The sequence below is a fragment of the Geotrypetes seraphini genome, chromosome 1 (assembly GCF_902459505.1).
Source record: "Geotrypetes seraphini chromosome 1, aGeoSer1.1, whole genome shotgun sequence".
Classification (NCBI taxonomy): Eukaryota; Metazoa; Chordata; class Amphibia; order Gymnophiona; family Dermophiidae; genus Geotrypetes; species Geotrypetes seraphini.
This window is the reverse complement of record NC_047084.1, coordinates 336,894,181-336,908,545: the sequence shown is the minus strand read 5'-3', so window position 1 is coordinate 336,908,545 and position 14,365 is coordinate 336,894,181. Positions and strand designations below refer to the sequence as shown.

At 39.7% G+C, this 14,365-nt stretch overlaps 1 protein-coding gene across 7 annotated transcripts in view; it reads right to left on the bottom strand.

Moving 5' to 3' along the window:
* The window catches only part of ABCG2 (ATP binding cassette subfamily G member 2 (Junior blood group)), a 177,329-nt gene that overhangs the window by 2,899 nt on the left and 160,065 nt on the right, over window positions 1–14,365 (bottom strand). For all 7 annotated transcript variants that reach the window (XM_033959388.1, XM_033959405.1, XM_033959440.1 and 4 more), the window contains 3 exons: window positions 9,507–9,661; window positions 4,599–4,688; window positions 2,537–2,637 (listed from right to left, as the gene is read on the bottom strand). In XM_033959388.1, the coding sequence (XP_033815279.1) occupies window positions 2,537–2,637; window positions 4,599–4,688; window positions 9,507–9,661 (346 nt within the window). The remainder of the gene's footprint in view (window positions 1–2,536; window positions 2,638–4,598; window positions 4,689–9,506; window positions 9,662–14,365) is intronic.

Genomic DNA, 14,365 nt, shown 5'->3' with positions numbered 1-14,365 from the left:
CCGTGGGGTTTTCAGCCCTGACCTGTTCCTTTCTAGGCTTGACAACAGGACCTTTTCTCCTCCATCTTTGTTACCACAAATTTCTCACATCTCTACTTCATCTGTAACACGGATCTCCTATCACCCCTCACCTCAGTTACTACTATACTGTTTTCACTGGTTATTCTGCTTCCCTTTCCCTTCTCAAATGATTGCAAAATATTCAGAATTTCCCATGTCTTCTAGCTTTTCACTTTTATGTAAAAACCAACCTCTTAAAATTAGCTTTCCCTTAATTTATCTCCTTTATCCAGTATTCCTGTGTACTATCAGATTTACTTTGCTTGCTTGGAAGATACTCTAGGCTGGGTGCTCAATAAATACCACAAACGCATTTTGATTTGTATATGCTGAAGGGCAACCCTTTGCAAAAAATCGCTCAATGAAATTTGCAACAAAATTAAAATATACCTAATAAAACCCACAATAAAATAGTATATAATCTTAGATATTTCAAAGTAACAGTGTATTATGGTGTTTTGGTAGGATGCAGAAAACAGTGGAATAAAAAACATACAGTATCCAGATGAAAACAGGAAGGTAAAAAAGTTTATAAAGAAAATCCTGGACCAGCAAGGCAACTGTACTCAATTGTAATCAGTGTGCAATGGGTCCTAATATTCATTGCACATCAATTACAATTGAGTACAGTCGCCTTGCTTGCTAGAAACATAGAAACATAGAAGATGACGGCAGAAAAGGGCTACAGCCCATCAAGTCTGCCCACTCTGCTTACCCACCCCCTGTCTATGCCCTAATGACCCAATTTCCTTATCTTGACCCTCATAGGGATCCCACATGGGTATCCCATTTATTCTTAAAGTCTGGCACGCTGTCTGCCTCGATCACCTGCACTGGAAGCTTGTTCCAATGATCAACCACTCTCTCTGTGAAGAAATACTTTCTGGTGTCGCCATGAAATTTTCCGCCCCTGAGTTTGAGCGGGTGCCCTCTTGTGGCCGAGGCTCCCTTGAGAAAGAAAATATCATCTTCCACTTCGACACGTCCCGTGAGGTACTAGTCCTGGACTTTTTCATAAACTTTTTTACCTTGCTGTTTTCTTGTAGGTATTCTGTGATTGTTGCTGCTGTCTGGGTCTCGCCGCGTCTGGGTAGGTAGAATTGACATTTCAGAAAGCCACAGCATGATAGCTGAAACGTCGGTTCTACCTACCCAGACATGGCAAGATCCAGACAACAACAATCATGATGCCAGCCGCGGAAGCCTAAGAGAACAGGTATCGTGTGTTTCTTGTTTTTACTGTACTTAAAATCTGGAAAAGTACACTGGAAGGTCAGGTTATAAAATAAGAACATAAGAATTGCCGCTGCTGGGTCAGACCAGTGGTCCATCCTACCCGGTAGTCCGCTCACGCGGCAGCCCCCAGGTCAAAGAAACATTAAAACTAAAATGGACTTAGAAACCAATTAGAAAACAGCTGTGACTTGGACCACTGGTCTGACCCAGCAGCGGCAATTCTTATGTTCTCATGTTCAAATACATCAATACGGCAATGCTAGTACTAACACCATACTTTCTAAACTGTTTCTATTTTTATTCTCCATTGATTATAACTTTGTTTTTGTTTCCAGTTTTTAAATATCCTCTCTCTTGAGCTGGCAAAGCTAGATCTTTTCAGTGTAAAGACTCTCTTTAATGCAGTCTCCAGCATACACAAGTTTACGTCAATCACACTCACTGAAGTATAATTTTCTAAAGGTATTGTCGCATGTACGTGTCAGTATACCTGTACATACATAAAATGTCTTTTATAAAATTTACCAAGTGTGTCCAAAAATGAATTTGGTGTAGTTGTGCTCTGGGGTCAGAGTGCAGGCAGAGTTGCACTTTATGTGGATAATTTATAAAATATACATGGCCCTGTATGCTGAAAGTGCGTACATTTATAGCTGTTCTCAAGCTACTACTATTATTTCTATTGCGCTACCAGACACACACAGCGTTGTATAGAGTCCCAAAGAGTAAGAAAACAGTCCCTGTTCAAAAGAGCTTACAATCTAAACACATGACTTAAACAGGATTTGTGCTATTTATAAAGACGCAGAAGTTATTATGCCTTTACCGAATGGGTGCTCTCTTAATCTAGGAGACTTTTTAAAAAAACTTCTTTATTCATTTTAAATATTTTCAATAAGTGCAATACAAATTAAATACATTTTATATTTAAGACAGCACTTAATACTCTTTCAAGAAACAAATCAATCTATATCCCTCCCTCCCCCCCACCCTATCCCCTAACTATTATAAATTTTTAATTTAATAATCAAATCTAGGAGACTTTTAAAAAATCACCCTCATTGTGGAAAATGTGAAAACCTAACTAGCTGGGAGCAAGGTTTCAGAGGACAGGCTTGAAATGCTCTGTTCTAATTTGCTGAGCATTCTTCATGTACTTGGTGATATGGATCTTGCCGAGAGAGGCATCTGAATGGAAACATTTTCTAGCCGAGACCTATAACGGCAAATAAACACTTACATGGTAAATGGGCTGTTTCCAGTACAAGTTCCATTAATCACTTCTGGTGCTGTTACATTGGGGCAGAAATGAAGACCAGTGAATTCATTAATCTGTAGGGCCTGAAAGAGAAAGTGACTGCTCTCAGTGAAGATTCTGGACATTTAAGAAAAGCCAGCAAACTAATTACATACACAGGATCACTGTACTGCAAGCTCTACTAGCAAACGGTTACACCACATTTATAGTTCTCTGATGTGGTTTTGGTATGATGATTTTTTATTTTAAAATGTGATAGATCATCTTTATTTGGCATTGGGAATCCAAATGTAAGGTGAGGGTTGATTGGGAGGACCAGGATTGGGCTTGATATCCCCAGCAGAGAACAAGAGGAATAACAGAATACGGATAAGTGTGGAAGAGGCATTGCGGAAGCCGTGCCACAGTCTAGGTAGAAAGTGTTGAAGCTGTAAAAGCTGAGAAGAAAATGGAGGCCAGAAAGGAGGGTGAGGTGGTGAATTCAAAGAATGAGTGATGTGTTGGATGGGGGGTTTACATGGTTTTGGGTGAAGAGAGAAACTGGGAAAAGTCAGTATTAGGAGGAGGAAGTGGTATACAGGAGACATGGGGGAGGGGGAAGGCACCAGGCACCTCCTTAGTGGACAATAAGATTTGTCCTGGATATGGGAGATTTTATTAAGCATAGTCTGGTGAGACAATGGTGGTGTGGTCAAAATTGCCTGGAAGATAGCGTCATAGGTTGAAGGAGAGAAGTAGCTTAGAAAAGTAGGTTTACCAGGGCTGGTGGCCTAAAGCATAATGAGAGACGAAGACAAAGAGAAATCATTCTCTGCTCTAGCAAAACAACTGCCCTAGTATTTTTTTCTTATTTTATACGTTTGTCCTCCTATATACAATAAAATTTAAATTCCACCCCTGCAAGAAAACAGCCCAGTATGTATGTCACTGCCCTGCCCTCACAAATCTTGACTGACAAAAGCTGTACTGTACACCGTTGTCCTTTGAGGGAGAGAGCCCTCTAAACACAGCATACCAGAGAATGCAGTACTTACTGTCAGAAAAGTTCAGAATTGTAGCACCCAGCAAACAAACTGAAAGCCCACAAAAGGCATAATCGAATCCAATCTGAATTTCTCGGATCACACATATCCAATTTTGGTTCAAGGCAATTTACAATTTAAGTTGCCCAAAGGTAGGAAGAGTAGTATTAGTTACATCTCATCGATAGGCGCAGACAGGGCAGGAGGGGAAGGAAGTACAATTGCACAGAGGGTGGCAATTACAGTTATACAAATGGGAGACGAGGGGGGCGCAACAATAAGATCAAAAGGGCAGCAGAAAGAAGACAATTCTAGCTAGGTAAGCTGGAGAAACAACTGAGCGAATCATTCTACCAGCAACAAACATGAATAACAGAGACAATCTGCAGTGAACTATAAGGAGTGCAATATGGTTATGCATTCATAGCCACAATTGTCATCATAGCTCTTCCATAATTTCTTTTTTATGCATTGTTTTGTTTTTGCAATAAAACTGTTCATTCTTTTTTTTTTTAAATAAATCTTTATTCATTTTAAAACATACATAAGTGCATACAGAAATACTAACAATTAACACCAAATAACAGCACTTATTACTAACAAATAATAATATAGACATATTTTTCCCCTCCCTTCCCGGATATGTGTAAAACTCAATAAAATGTAAGGCTTAGACTATTAATTAATTAGTGGATACAAAATTTGCTAATGGGCCCCCAAATTTCCTTGAAGTTTTTACCATGACCCTTTAGTTCCTAATTCATACGTTCGTATCTACAGCGTATCTGTGCTTATGTTATAGAAAACTGTTCATTCTTATTCAAACTATCTTCTTTTCTTTCAATAAGTTTCAATGAAATTCCAAAAATGAATGATGAACACTTCCATTATGCTGTTCCTCTGGACCCACTGGCAACATGGCCAGTATTTCAATTTCTTCATCATGGAAGTGATCCATATTAGTTTGACCCCTGCATTTTCTAAGGGAATTTGGCTCATGTAAATTGATTTATTGTACTTACTGTCAGGCCATATCGAGGAATACTCAGGTACTTGAGCCAGGCTAGCCAATCCAACACGCTGGTAAGATTTACCAGCAGGCCAGAGAAAATCTATAAGAGAAAAGCAGGAAAGTTTTAAGCTAAAAAGTTTTAAGCCAAAATTGTGGAAGCACTTCGAGTTTTTCGAGATTGCAGAACTTTTTTCAACTGTTGCTCCGGTTACTTATGTAATCCTGCAACGTATGATATTTATAAACATTCTTTGATTGTTTATAAATAGTACTGGTAATATTTGTGTAGCAATTTTGTGGTTAGGAATGACTTTTAGTGATTTGACATAAAAAAGGGAAGCAATTGGTTATATTTCTTTTGATATGTATTGCTTAGATTTTGAGTGCATACAGTACATTCAGTAAGTTGCTTAAGTGTTTCATTTTGATGCTCTGATGTTGTTGACACAGCTTGTGGATATTTTCTAAAGGCCCGTTGTGCAATATGACAAAATTTTCATTAATTGTGATTTAATTGAATTAAATAAATATTAATTGTCTAAATACACAAAAATTGCAGCTGTATGCTAAATTTTGCAGAAGAGACTTGACTGCTTGCCTATAAAGAGAGCAATAGCCACAATTTTAATAAAAGAAGGCTACAGTTACCGAAAGAATGCAGCCAAAATAGGTCAAGGTGTATCACCGGCAAGGTACTGAAACTTTGCAAGCGCTTTGAAGAGACTAAAATCATCAAAAACAAGGCTGGAAGGGGCAGGAAAAAGGTTGCAACACCTCAGACTGATAGAAGGATAGTGAGAATGGCTCTAACAATTGGAAATTAGCCACCGCTGACATCAATAAGTCACTGGCTGAAACAGGGGTGTTGGTGTCAGGTCGGACAATTCGCCAGAGATCGGTGAAAGCAGGCTTGCAAGCAAGAATCCACAGGAAAAGCCCTTCCTCAATGCAGTTCAGCGTTTGGACCAAAGAGCAGTGGAAGAAGGTGTTATGGAGCGATGAGACCCAAATCTCCATATTTGGCAGTGACGGTATCCACTATGACGACAACCGGGCAAGGATTGCTTGCCAGAGTGTACAAGTGCTACCACGAAGCATCCTCTGAGTGTGATGGTGTGGGACTGAATTTCCAGAGATGTTGTGGGTCAATTGCAGGTGCTTAATGGAGTGATAAATGCTGACAAAAACATAAAGGAGGTTCTTCATCCCAAGGTCCTGCCCTCAGCCAGAAACATCTTTGGTGCCAGTCGACCATTCATTTTTCAACAGGATGGCACCTCATGCCACACAGTCAAGAAATGCCTCACCTGGTTCTAAGAGAACAAGGTTGAGTTGCTGGACTGGTTAGGAAACAGTCTAGATCTCAACCCCATTGAGAACCTCTGGGCCGATTAAAGAGAGCAGTAGCGGCAAAGCGACCATCTAAAAAACATTAGCTGACAGCAGCAATAATCAGCTCCTGATTCCACATAACAACACCTATTGATCTCCAAAGATTTGTGGACAGCATGCCAAGAAGATGTGAGGTAGTAATCATTGCTAAAAGATATCAAATGCACTACTAATGAGATTGATGTAGTCATCAGATAACTGGACAAATTATCATTATTAGCTTGGGTAGCATTATTTTTGTGAAATGTGCCAAATATTATGCTGGTCTTTTAAGTGATTACAAAGTTTCTGTTATTATTTTAAAAATGTATGCATTAAATACAATTATGATGTTATAGCCATGTTTGTTTTAAAGTGTAATGCCTAAAATGCTAGGTATTTCCACAATTTTGGCCACTAACGAGCAACATTATAATAATAATAATAATAATAATAACTTTATTCTTATATACCGCCAACAATCTTGCGACTTCTAGGCGGTTTACAATGAAGATAAATTGCACAGACATCGAATTACAGAGTGTAGCGGTGAATATCTGATAGTAGCAACAATAAAAATAATAACAACAGTTTATAAATTGCAGGACCGTGAAGTTCCATGCGGTTCACAATGAATTAGAAAAATTCCATAAATTGTGAGGAACATTCATAGTTAGAGATTAGAGGTTAACAGTTTACAAGATCTAAATTGGGGAGGGATTGCGATGGGGGCTATTGTTCCGATTCGTTACCTAGGTATTTCGAGAACAGGTATGTTTTTAGGTGTTTCCTAAATTCACCATAGCAATTTGTAGCGCGGTGAGTTCCTATGAGCGTTGGGAGCAGCGCGGGCCATTCAGCGTGGCTCTCTGCGCTAAAAACTGCCAGCGCAGTTTGATAGAAGAGGCCCTATATTTATTCTGTATAATATCAAAAATAATCAAGATGATCAAAGAAAGGAATCCCACAAAGAACCACCAACGAAAACAAGGTTTAGTGGGAACATGCCAGGCAAACCAATTCTTTATTGTAGAAAAATACAAGCAGGCTCTGTTCCAGCAAAAGCCTTCATTAGGAATCCAAGCAAGTTCATTTCTTTGCAAAAACCAAAGAAAAGAGCTAGATGTCAGAGCTAAGCTCCGTAATCAAATTTCTCATTATGCAGTCATCTCAGTGAAACAGAGAACCACCCAAAGGGTATGTTGGCACACTTTTTATTCATCATTGGCAGTGAAAAGCATGCCAAGACATCCTTTGAGTGCTTCTATATTTCACTGAGATGACTGTATGGAATAGGCCTTTCATGAAACAGGCCATTAAGAGATGTACAGAAAGCAGTTTGCTGTCCAGGCAGGAGTGAAATGCACTGGTAGCACCGAGATGAACTCTAACCAAATTGTTATTTAGACTAGAGAGGTAGAGAAGATAGTCAAGGATGGATGGAAGTAGACATGAGACGGGCACCAGAGAATACGATTATAGTGCACAACAGAAAGAGAAGTATGTCCACTCGAAGCAATAACAGCGTTAAGTGGAAGGTTTCCTAGATGCTTCAATGACAGCAGATACTGTAGCTGAAAGGCAGAAAGTGTTAATCTGTTCTGTGAAAGAAACTATGCTGTTAGTGCAAATGAGTGTGGGCCGAGATGAAGTTGGGACCCTTTGTCCTGAGTTAGTAATGTGGAAACGGTTGCAGTTTTCATGATTTCCTGACTGAGAGCTCTAAGAGGAGTGGAAACCAAACCCGGCATGCGACCGAGGTATTCTGTTAACATGATTTTTCTATGTAGCATTCTGTAGAAATTTGGCTTGTTCAGTTTTCTCGATAGCAGAGGGGATATTTGTGAGGGGGGAGGGGAGGAAGGGGTTTTGTTGATCCTTATGTATTATTTATAATTTATAAAATAACAGTTGTACAAAATATTGTTTTTTTATACGTTAATAAAATGATTTAAACATAAAATCATAATTGTTTCAGGCTTGTACAGATGGGATCAGACCGAGTTCACAGGGATGTCCTTGTGTCATCTTCTACCATGAATTAACCCCTGCCCTACAAGTCAGTTAGTAAATACTTAATTATTCCACATAGCCTTGCTTCTATAGCCACATGGAAATTTCAGCATTAGAAACAATCCTCTTATATCCCACCTCTCATAATCCCCCCCCCAACACTTCCCACCCAAGTGCAAATTCAACTTTGTCCTTGTGGCTGGACCAATATGGAGTGCTTAGAACCTATCAAATCTCAAGGTATTCAGTACAGTACTCCTAGCCCATGAGAAAAGTTTCTTCTTTTATGGGAATGTTTAGCTTGTTTCATTTGTACAAAATATTTAAAGTATTTTTGTCAATTTTTTACTTCTCAAGTATATAAATTTCAGATAAAAAATCACTATCCTGTGAACTGTCCTTACTGGTTATTATATATTTCTCTACAGTCGGGTGGGGTTCAGGTTTCTCTCTGATTTTGTCTGAGTTTTTTACTGAACTTTCCCCCCCGATGTATAAGAGGAGCTATGATTAATGACCTGTTGCCTTGTTGGCTAAAAGTACCTGACTTGAAATTGTTTGTTCAGTTCACAGGATAGTGATTTTTTTGTCTGAAATTTATATAGCTTGTTTCATTTCCATCAATAATACCGAGTGTAACTTGCTTCTCCAATACCTAAAATAATAATAATAATGGGGGTTTTTTATATCCCGTCATACCTGTTCAGTTCAAGGCAATGTAGGTTCTTTTTTTTTAATCTTTATTCATTTTCAAACTTACAATAAGTGTGACAGTAAGTTAAAACATTTTAACATTAAATATATCACTTAATATTCAGCAATAATACAAATCATATAACCTTAACTCCCTCCCTTCCCACCCTTTCATAACAAATATTTTTATATGATATAGTAAACATTATCCCCCCCCCACCCTGAATATTGAACTTATAAATTTAAGGGAAAAAATGGCATCTAATCATTACAATATTTTGTTAACGGCTCCCACACATCTTGAAATTTCCTTATATATCCCTGCTGTGTAGCTATTACTCTTTCCATTTTATATATATGACACAATGAGTTCCACCAAAATTTATAATTCAGTCTACTCCAGTTCTTCCAGTTACAAGTAATTTGTTGTATGGCAACCCCTGTCATTATAAGTAAAAGCTTATTATTATTTGAAGATATCTGACTCTTTGCTCTCATTGACATGCCAAATAATATAGTATCATAGGTCAATGCCACCGGGTTTTCTAATAAACAATTAATGTGGCCCAAAATTGATTTCCAAAAAGCCATAATAAATGAACAGTAGAACAATAAATGGTCTAAAGTCCATGCTTCAAGATGACAATGCCAACATCTATTAGACTTAGAGCTATCCAACTTCTGTAACCAAACAGGGTGTAGGTGTAGGTTCTAATCACTGATTAAGCCTACGGTTTTTTCCCTGTTATGGAGATCTTATTAAAAATCTTCTATTCGCCATACCATGAATGGCTGGGCCAGTACCTATACACATATATAAGGAAAAAATTTTCATACTCACTATCATAAAGACAAAGCTGATAGTCAGGAGAAGGTTGGCTACAGCCACAACACTCTGTCCTGCTGCTATAGCCAGTGACAAAGCAGTGGCAGTGTATGAGACCAGCATCAGAGTTACCATCATGGTGAAGAAGGCATCCACTGTTGGTTTGAAACCTGAGAGAGAGAAAGAAAAACAAACATGAAAACAATGCCTCCATTTTTATTTTTTTTGCTAGCAAGACCACATTAGCCCACTAACGTTTGACTGTCAATTTATTCTCCCACATAAAGCACACGGTAAAAAGGTTGTATAATAAAGCAAACTTAATACATGCTAAATAAATGCCAACTCAAAATTTTGTGAAAATTGCTTTTTATTCCCTTACAAGTAAATCCAACATTTTTGGCACTTGAACATTCTGTGCAGATTTCAGCAGCAACCTCTATCTAGACTGCCACAGCTTCAGTATCAGGAGACATTTCTTTTCTATCTGCTGCCTGTTTTGTTTTAATAAAAATTCATATACACTCAGAATTGTATAATTTGACCAAGAGACGAAGCTCCTATAGCCAAACCCACCTTTATAGAGATCTTTTTTCTTCTTCCCTCACTTTCTTTTTCTGCCTCCATTGACTATTTATGTGCCACCTGTCCTTTCTACACACAGCACGTGTCATTATTGACATCATCACATTACTTCCCTCATTTTCACTTTTTAAGGTGCCAAACGCTTAGCACAATTCCATTGCTTTTTCAAGCGGACTCATTGGATTATTTGGCAATTTGTTTCAGGCACTTTTCTTTTTTTCTTTTTTTTAATTTCTTTATTCATTTTAAAGCCATAAGTAAGTGCAAAATATAATGCAATCATATAACTCTATAAATACATATAACTTAAATACACTTTTCCTTTCACTTTCTACACTCTTGTGCCGACTGTCCCCCCTTTAAAAAAAAAAAATCTTACATATACTTTATAATTATTACTTTTTCAGTGTGCTTTACAAACCTCAGTGTCAGGTATTTTTAAGTTTGTTACACTCCTAGTGTTCATGTTCTTTCGCTGTCAGCTTCCCTCTGGTCACTTTTTTTTTAAGACTCCTAGTCTCTTGTATTCCCACTATTCCTTCTGTGCTTTTAACTGACAGTGTATTCAATCTGTTTGATAGTAGGCCAGTAGTATAATGGGTACACCTCATGTCAAAATGATTGACAGCTGTCAGAGATAAGGATCGACCAATCAGCGTTCACTTCCGGGTTAAGCCCCGCCCATGCCCCAACCCCCATAGGAATGAATGGTGGTAGCCCCACCCATGGCCCTGCCCCCACCCATGGCCCCACCCCACTCTTCACCTAAGCCCCACCCCTCCCATAGGAATGAATGGTGGTAGCCCCGCCCATGACCCCGCCCCACCCATGGACCTGCCCCTCCCATTGCCCCACCCCCTCATGTCCCACCCCGGAAATGCACTTTTTGATGACATCACCGGAAATGGGAGTGCCTGCCCCTACCGGAAATGCGCTTTTCTGATGACATAGGTGGAAATTGGGTAAATGAAGCGACGGAAATGCGCTTTTCTGACCAAGTTTGAAGGTGTCACATCTACAGGCCTCGCCTGTATCGTTCTGTGAAAACTATAATTATAGCTGTGCACTATAGCCTGTAGGACGTCTTGATAAGTAAAGGTATTATGGGCTGTAAAATATCTCCACATTTTGGATTTTAAAGTCCTGTTAAATCTTTCCACTACAGCTGCTTTAACATCATTATGGGTCACAAAATGGCTAACACCTTTTTGTTTTAATAAATTCTTCAGAGACTTATTTAAAAATTATTTACCCTTGTCTGTTTGAAGTTTTTCAGGTGTACGCCCTAAATTAAATATTGTTTCAAAGGCTTTGGTGACTTCATGACCGGTTTTTGTTTTTAAAGAAACGACCCATGCATATTTTGACAGGATATCTATTACCGTTAAGATGTATTTTAACCGTTGTTATAATGGGCAAAGGCTGACATGTCGACTAAGTCACTTTGCCACTGTCTGTCAACTTCCGACACAATTGTTTTATTTCTTTTAAAATGGATTCTAGCCGGTCTGTGTAAATTGTTTGCGTTTTGACCGGTGATCCAATCCACCACATCTTTTCTCCGGACTGTTATATCACTCTTTTTAGCCGCTTGAAGTAGAGGGGTAATGCCTCCATAGCTTCCTGCCGCGTATGGATCATAATAAATTTGCTTCAATAAAGAATCTTTCATAGCTCTGCCTTTTTAACAGAGCCCTGTTAGGTGACAGCTGCTTTTGTTTTTTTTTTAGATTGTTAAGGCAACAGTAGGGGGCCGGGACAAGTTCAGACATGTTTTAACACACCTCCACCTCTCTCCCCCTTGGCTTTATCAGGGGAGGGGTGCTGCAAGGGGCTTATCAGCTGTTACCATGACAATAGGGGAGCTGGCCCATTAACCATTAGCTCAGAATTCCTACTGAAAAGTGTGTTAAAAGCAAATGCAACCTTTTCTCGTTTGTTTCTGCCCCTGCTCTGTTTTTAAAAGCAGGAAAGATTTTGTGAATGCCTTTTGTTTTGTGATCTGCTCTATCCGTGAGCTCTTAAACCCTGTCTTTTAACTAAAAACTGTTAAAATAAAGATGCTTCTTTTCTGGCCACATCATTTCCGGGTGGGGGTTTTGACTAAGTCTGTTTCCCCTATTTCCGCCTACGTGGTCAGAAAAGCGCATTTCCGCCGCGTCATTTACCCTATTTCCGCCTACGTGGTCAGAAAAGCGCATTTCCGTCGCTTCATTTACCCAATTTCCGCCTATGTCATCAGAAAAGCGCATTTCCGGTAGGGGCAGGCACTCCCATTTCCGGTGATGTCATCAGAAAGCGTATTTCCGGTGGTCAAATATGCCCCCATTTCCGGTGATGTCATCAAAAAGTGCATTTCCGGGGCGGGACATGAGGGGGCGGGGCAATGGGAGGGGCGGGGCTTGAGGGACGGGTCCATGGGTGGGGGGCGGGGTCATGGGCAGGGCTACCACCATTCATTCCTATGGGAGGGGCAGGGCTTAGGTGAAGAGTAGGGTGGGGCCATAGGTGGGGCAGGGCCATGGGCGGGGCTACCACCATTCATTCCTATGGGAGGGGCAGGGCATGGGCGGAGACTAAGGCGGGACAATGGGCGGGGCTTAACCCGGAAGTGACCGCTGATTGGTCGATCCTTATCTCTGACAGCTGTCAATCATTATACTACTTAGGCCTTTGCAGTGCCTTTCTTTTTAAATCTTTCTCCCCCTTTCTTTATGTTTTGCTCATTACTCCACATACACACCTGTTCAGACTATCTATTTTCTGTTCTATCATTACAATCCAACTTTTTGATATTGTTCTCCTCTATGGGCTCCAATTGCATGTTTTTTGCTACCTCAGTAAATGCTTTTATGTTTTAAAACCTAGTTCTTATGCTTTAGATATGGCTTTGGATATTGTCTTTTATGAGCTCCAATTGCATGGTTTTGCTGTTTTCTGTTTAAAAATTTAGTTCTTATGGTTTATATATGGTTCTTATCTTGTTTAAAACTACACGGGTTCTTATTTTTGTGTTTATTGAGTATATTATTTCTCACATATTGTGTTTAAATATGCATGTCATTTTATTGATGTTTTCCATTTTGAATGTTTATCTTTTTACATGTTTAATACTGTATGTCATCCAATTGATGCTTTTTATATTTATATTTATGGGGGGCTTTTTATATGTTTAGTTTTATGTTCCTGAGGAAGGTGTTTCTTGAACGATGAAACCAGGATCCTTGTTGGGACTATATATTCAAATAAAAACTGATTGCCTTGGCTGTTTGAATGCCTCCCTTGCCTCTTTTGCTGTATACAGAAAGAACTAGCCACAGCATTGTGTTGGTGCGAAAGAGTAATTAACCCCCCCTTTTATGAAGCCACATTAGGCTTTTTTCTCACCAGCCTTGGTGGTAAACGCTCCGATGCTCATAGATTTCCTACGAGCGTTGGAGCTTAGACCACTGCAGCCGGCAATAAAAAAACCTAGCACGGCTTCGTAAAAGGGGGATAAATTTCTCCAGTATCTGATGCTTTGTTATTATTGTATATTAAATATAGTGCTATTCTCCCTGCTCCTTCCCACCATCTTCCTCTCATTTCTGTTAAATTCCACATTAGCTGGTTAACATGGAAATGAATGTACATTAGCTGTGCTTAAATGCATATTAATTCCCACATTAAACAGCAAAAGTAGCTTAGTTATAATTCCCCGAGTCCAGCAACATTTTTTTTTCTCCCAATGATTAGTTTTTTGAAAATAAAAATTAGCCACTAAAATAGCAAAAATGGAAATCCATATACAGGATAATAGAACTGTCCCTGTGGACATCCAGATTCAGGTACGATGTTGCATTTTTGTTTTTAAGAAAAAGCTAGCAGAGGCACAGCAGACAGGCAAGCAAACTGGAGCCATTCTAAAACCACAGGATCTACAGCAATGTATCGGAAACTGCGTGCCTCAGCACACCTGCTAGCGAGGAGAGGCGCCGGTGCCGGCTACTGCTTACAAGATGTGCCTCTTGTGGCAAGAGGTACATCCTGTAGTCAGTCAGCCTGAGCCTCTCCTCCTCGCCAGCACCTCTGCTCAGGGCAGGATTAATTCGTCGAGGGCCCCTAGGCACACAAGTACACTGGGTCCCCTGCCCCACCCCACCCCACCATGCGCCTAGGCGGAAACAGGAAGCTGCGTCAGAGGGAAGCTTTGGGCAAGCAGCATCACTTGCACAATTACAGTTCCCGTTGCCTTTCTTACCAGCGTTGCTTGCTTGTCTTACTTTCCGTCAATGGAGGGGCCGCGTTGC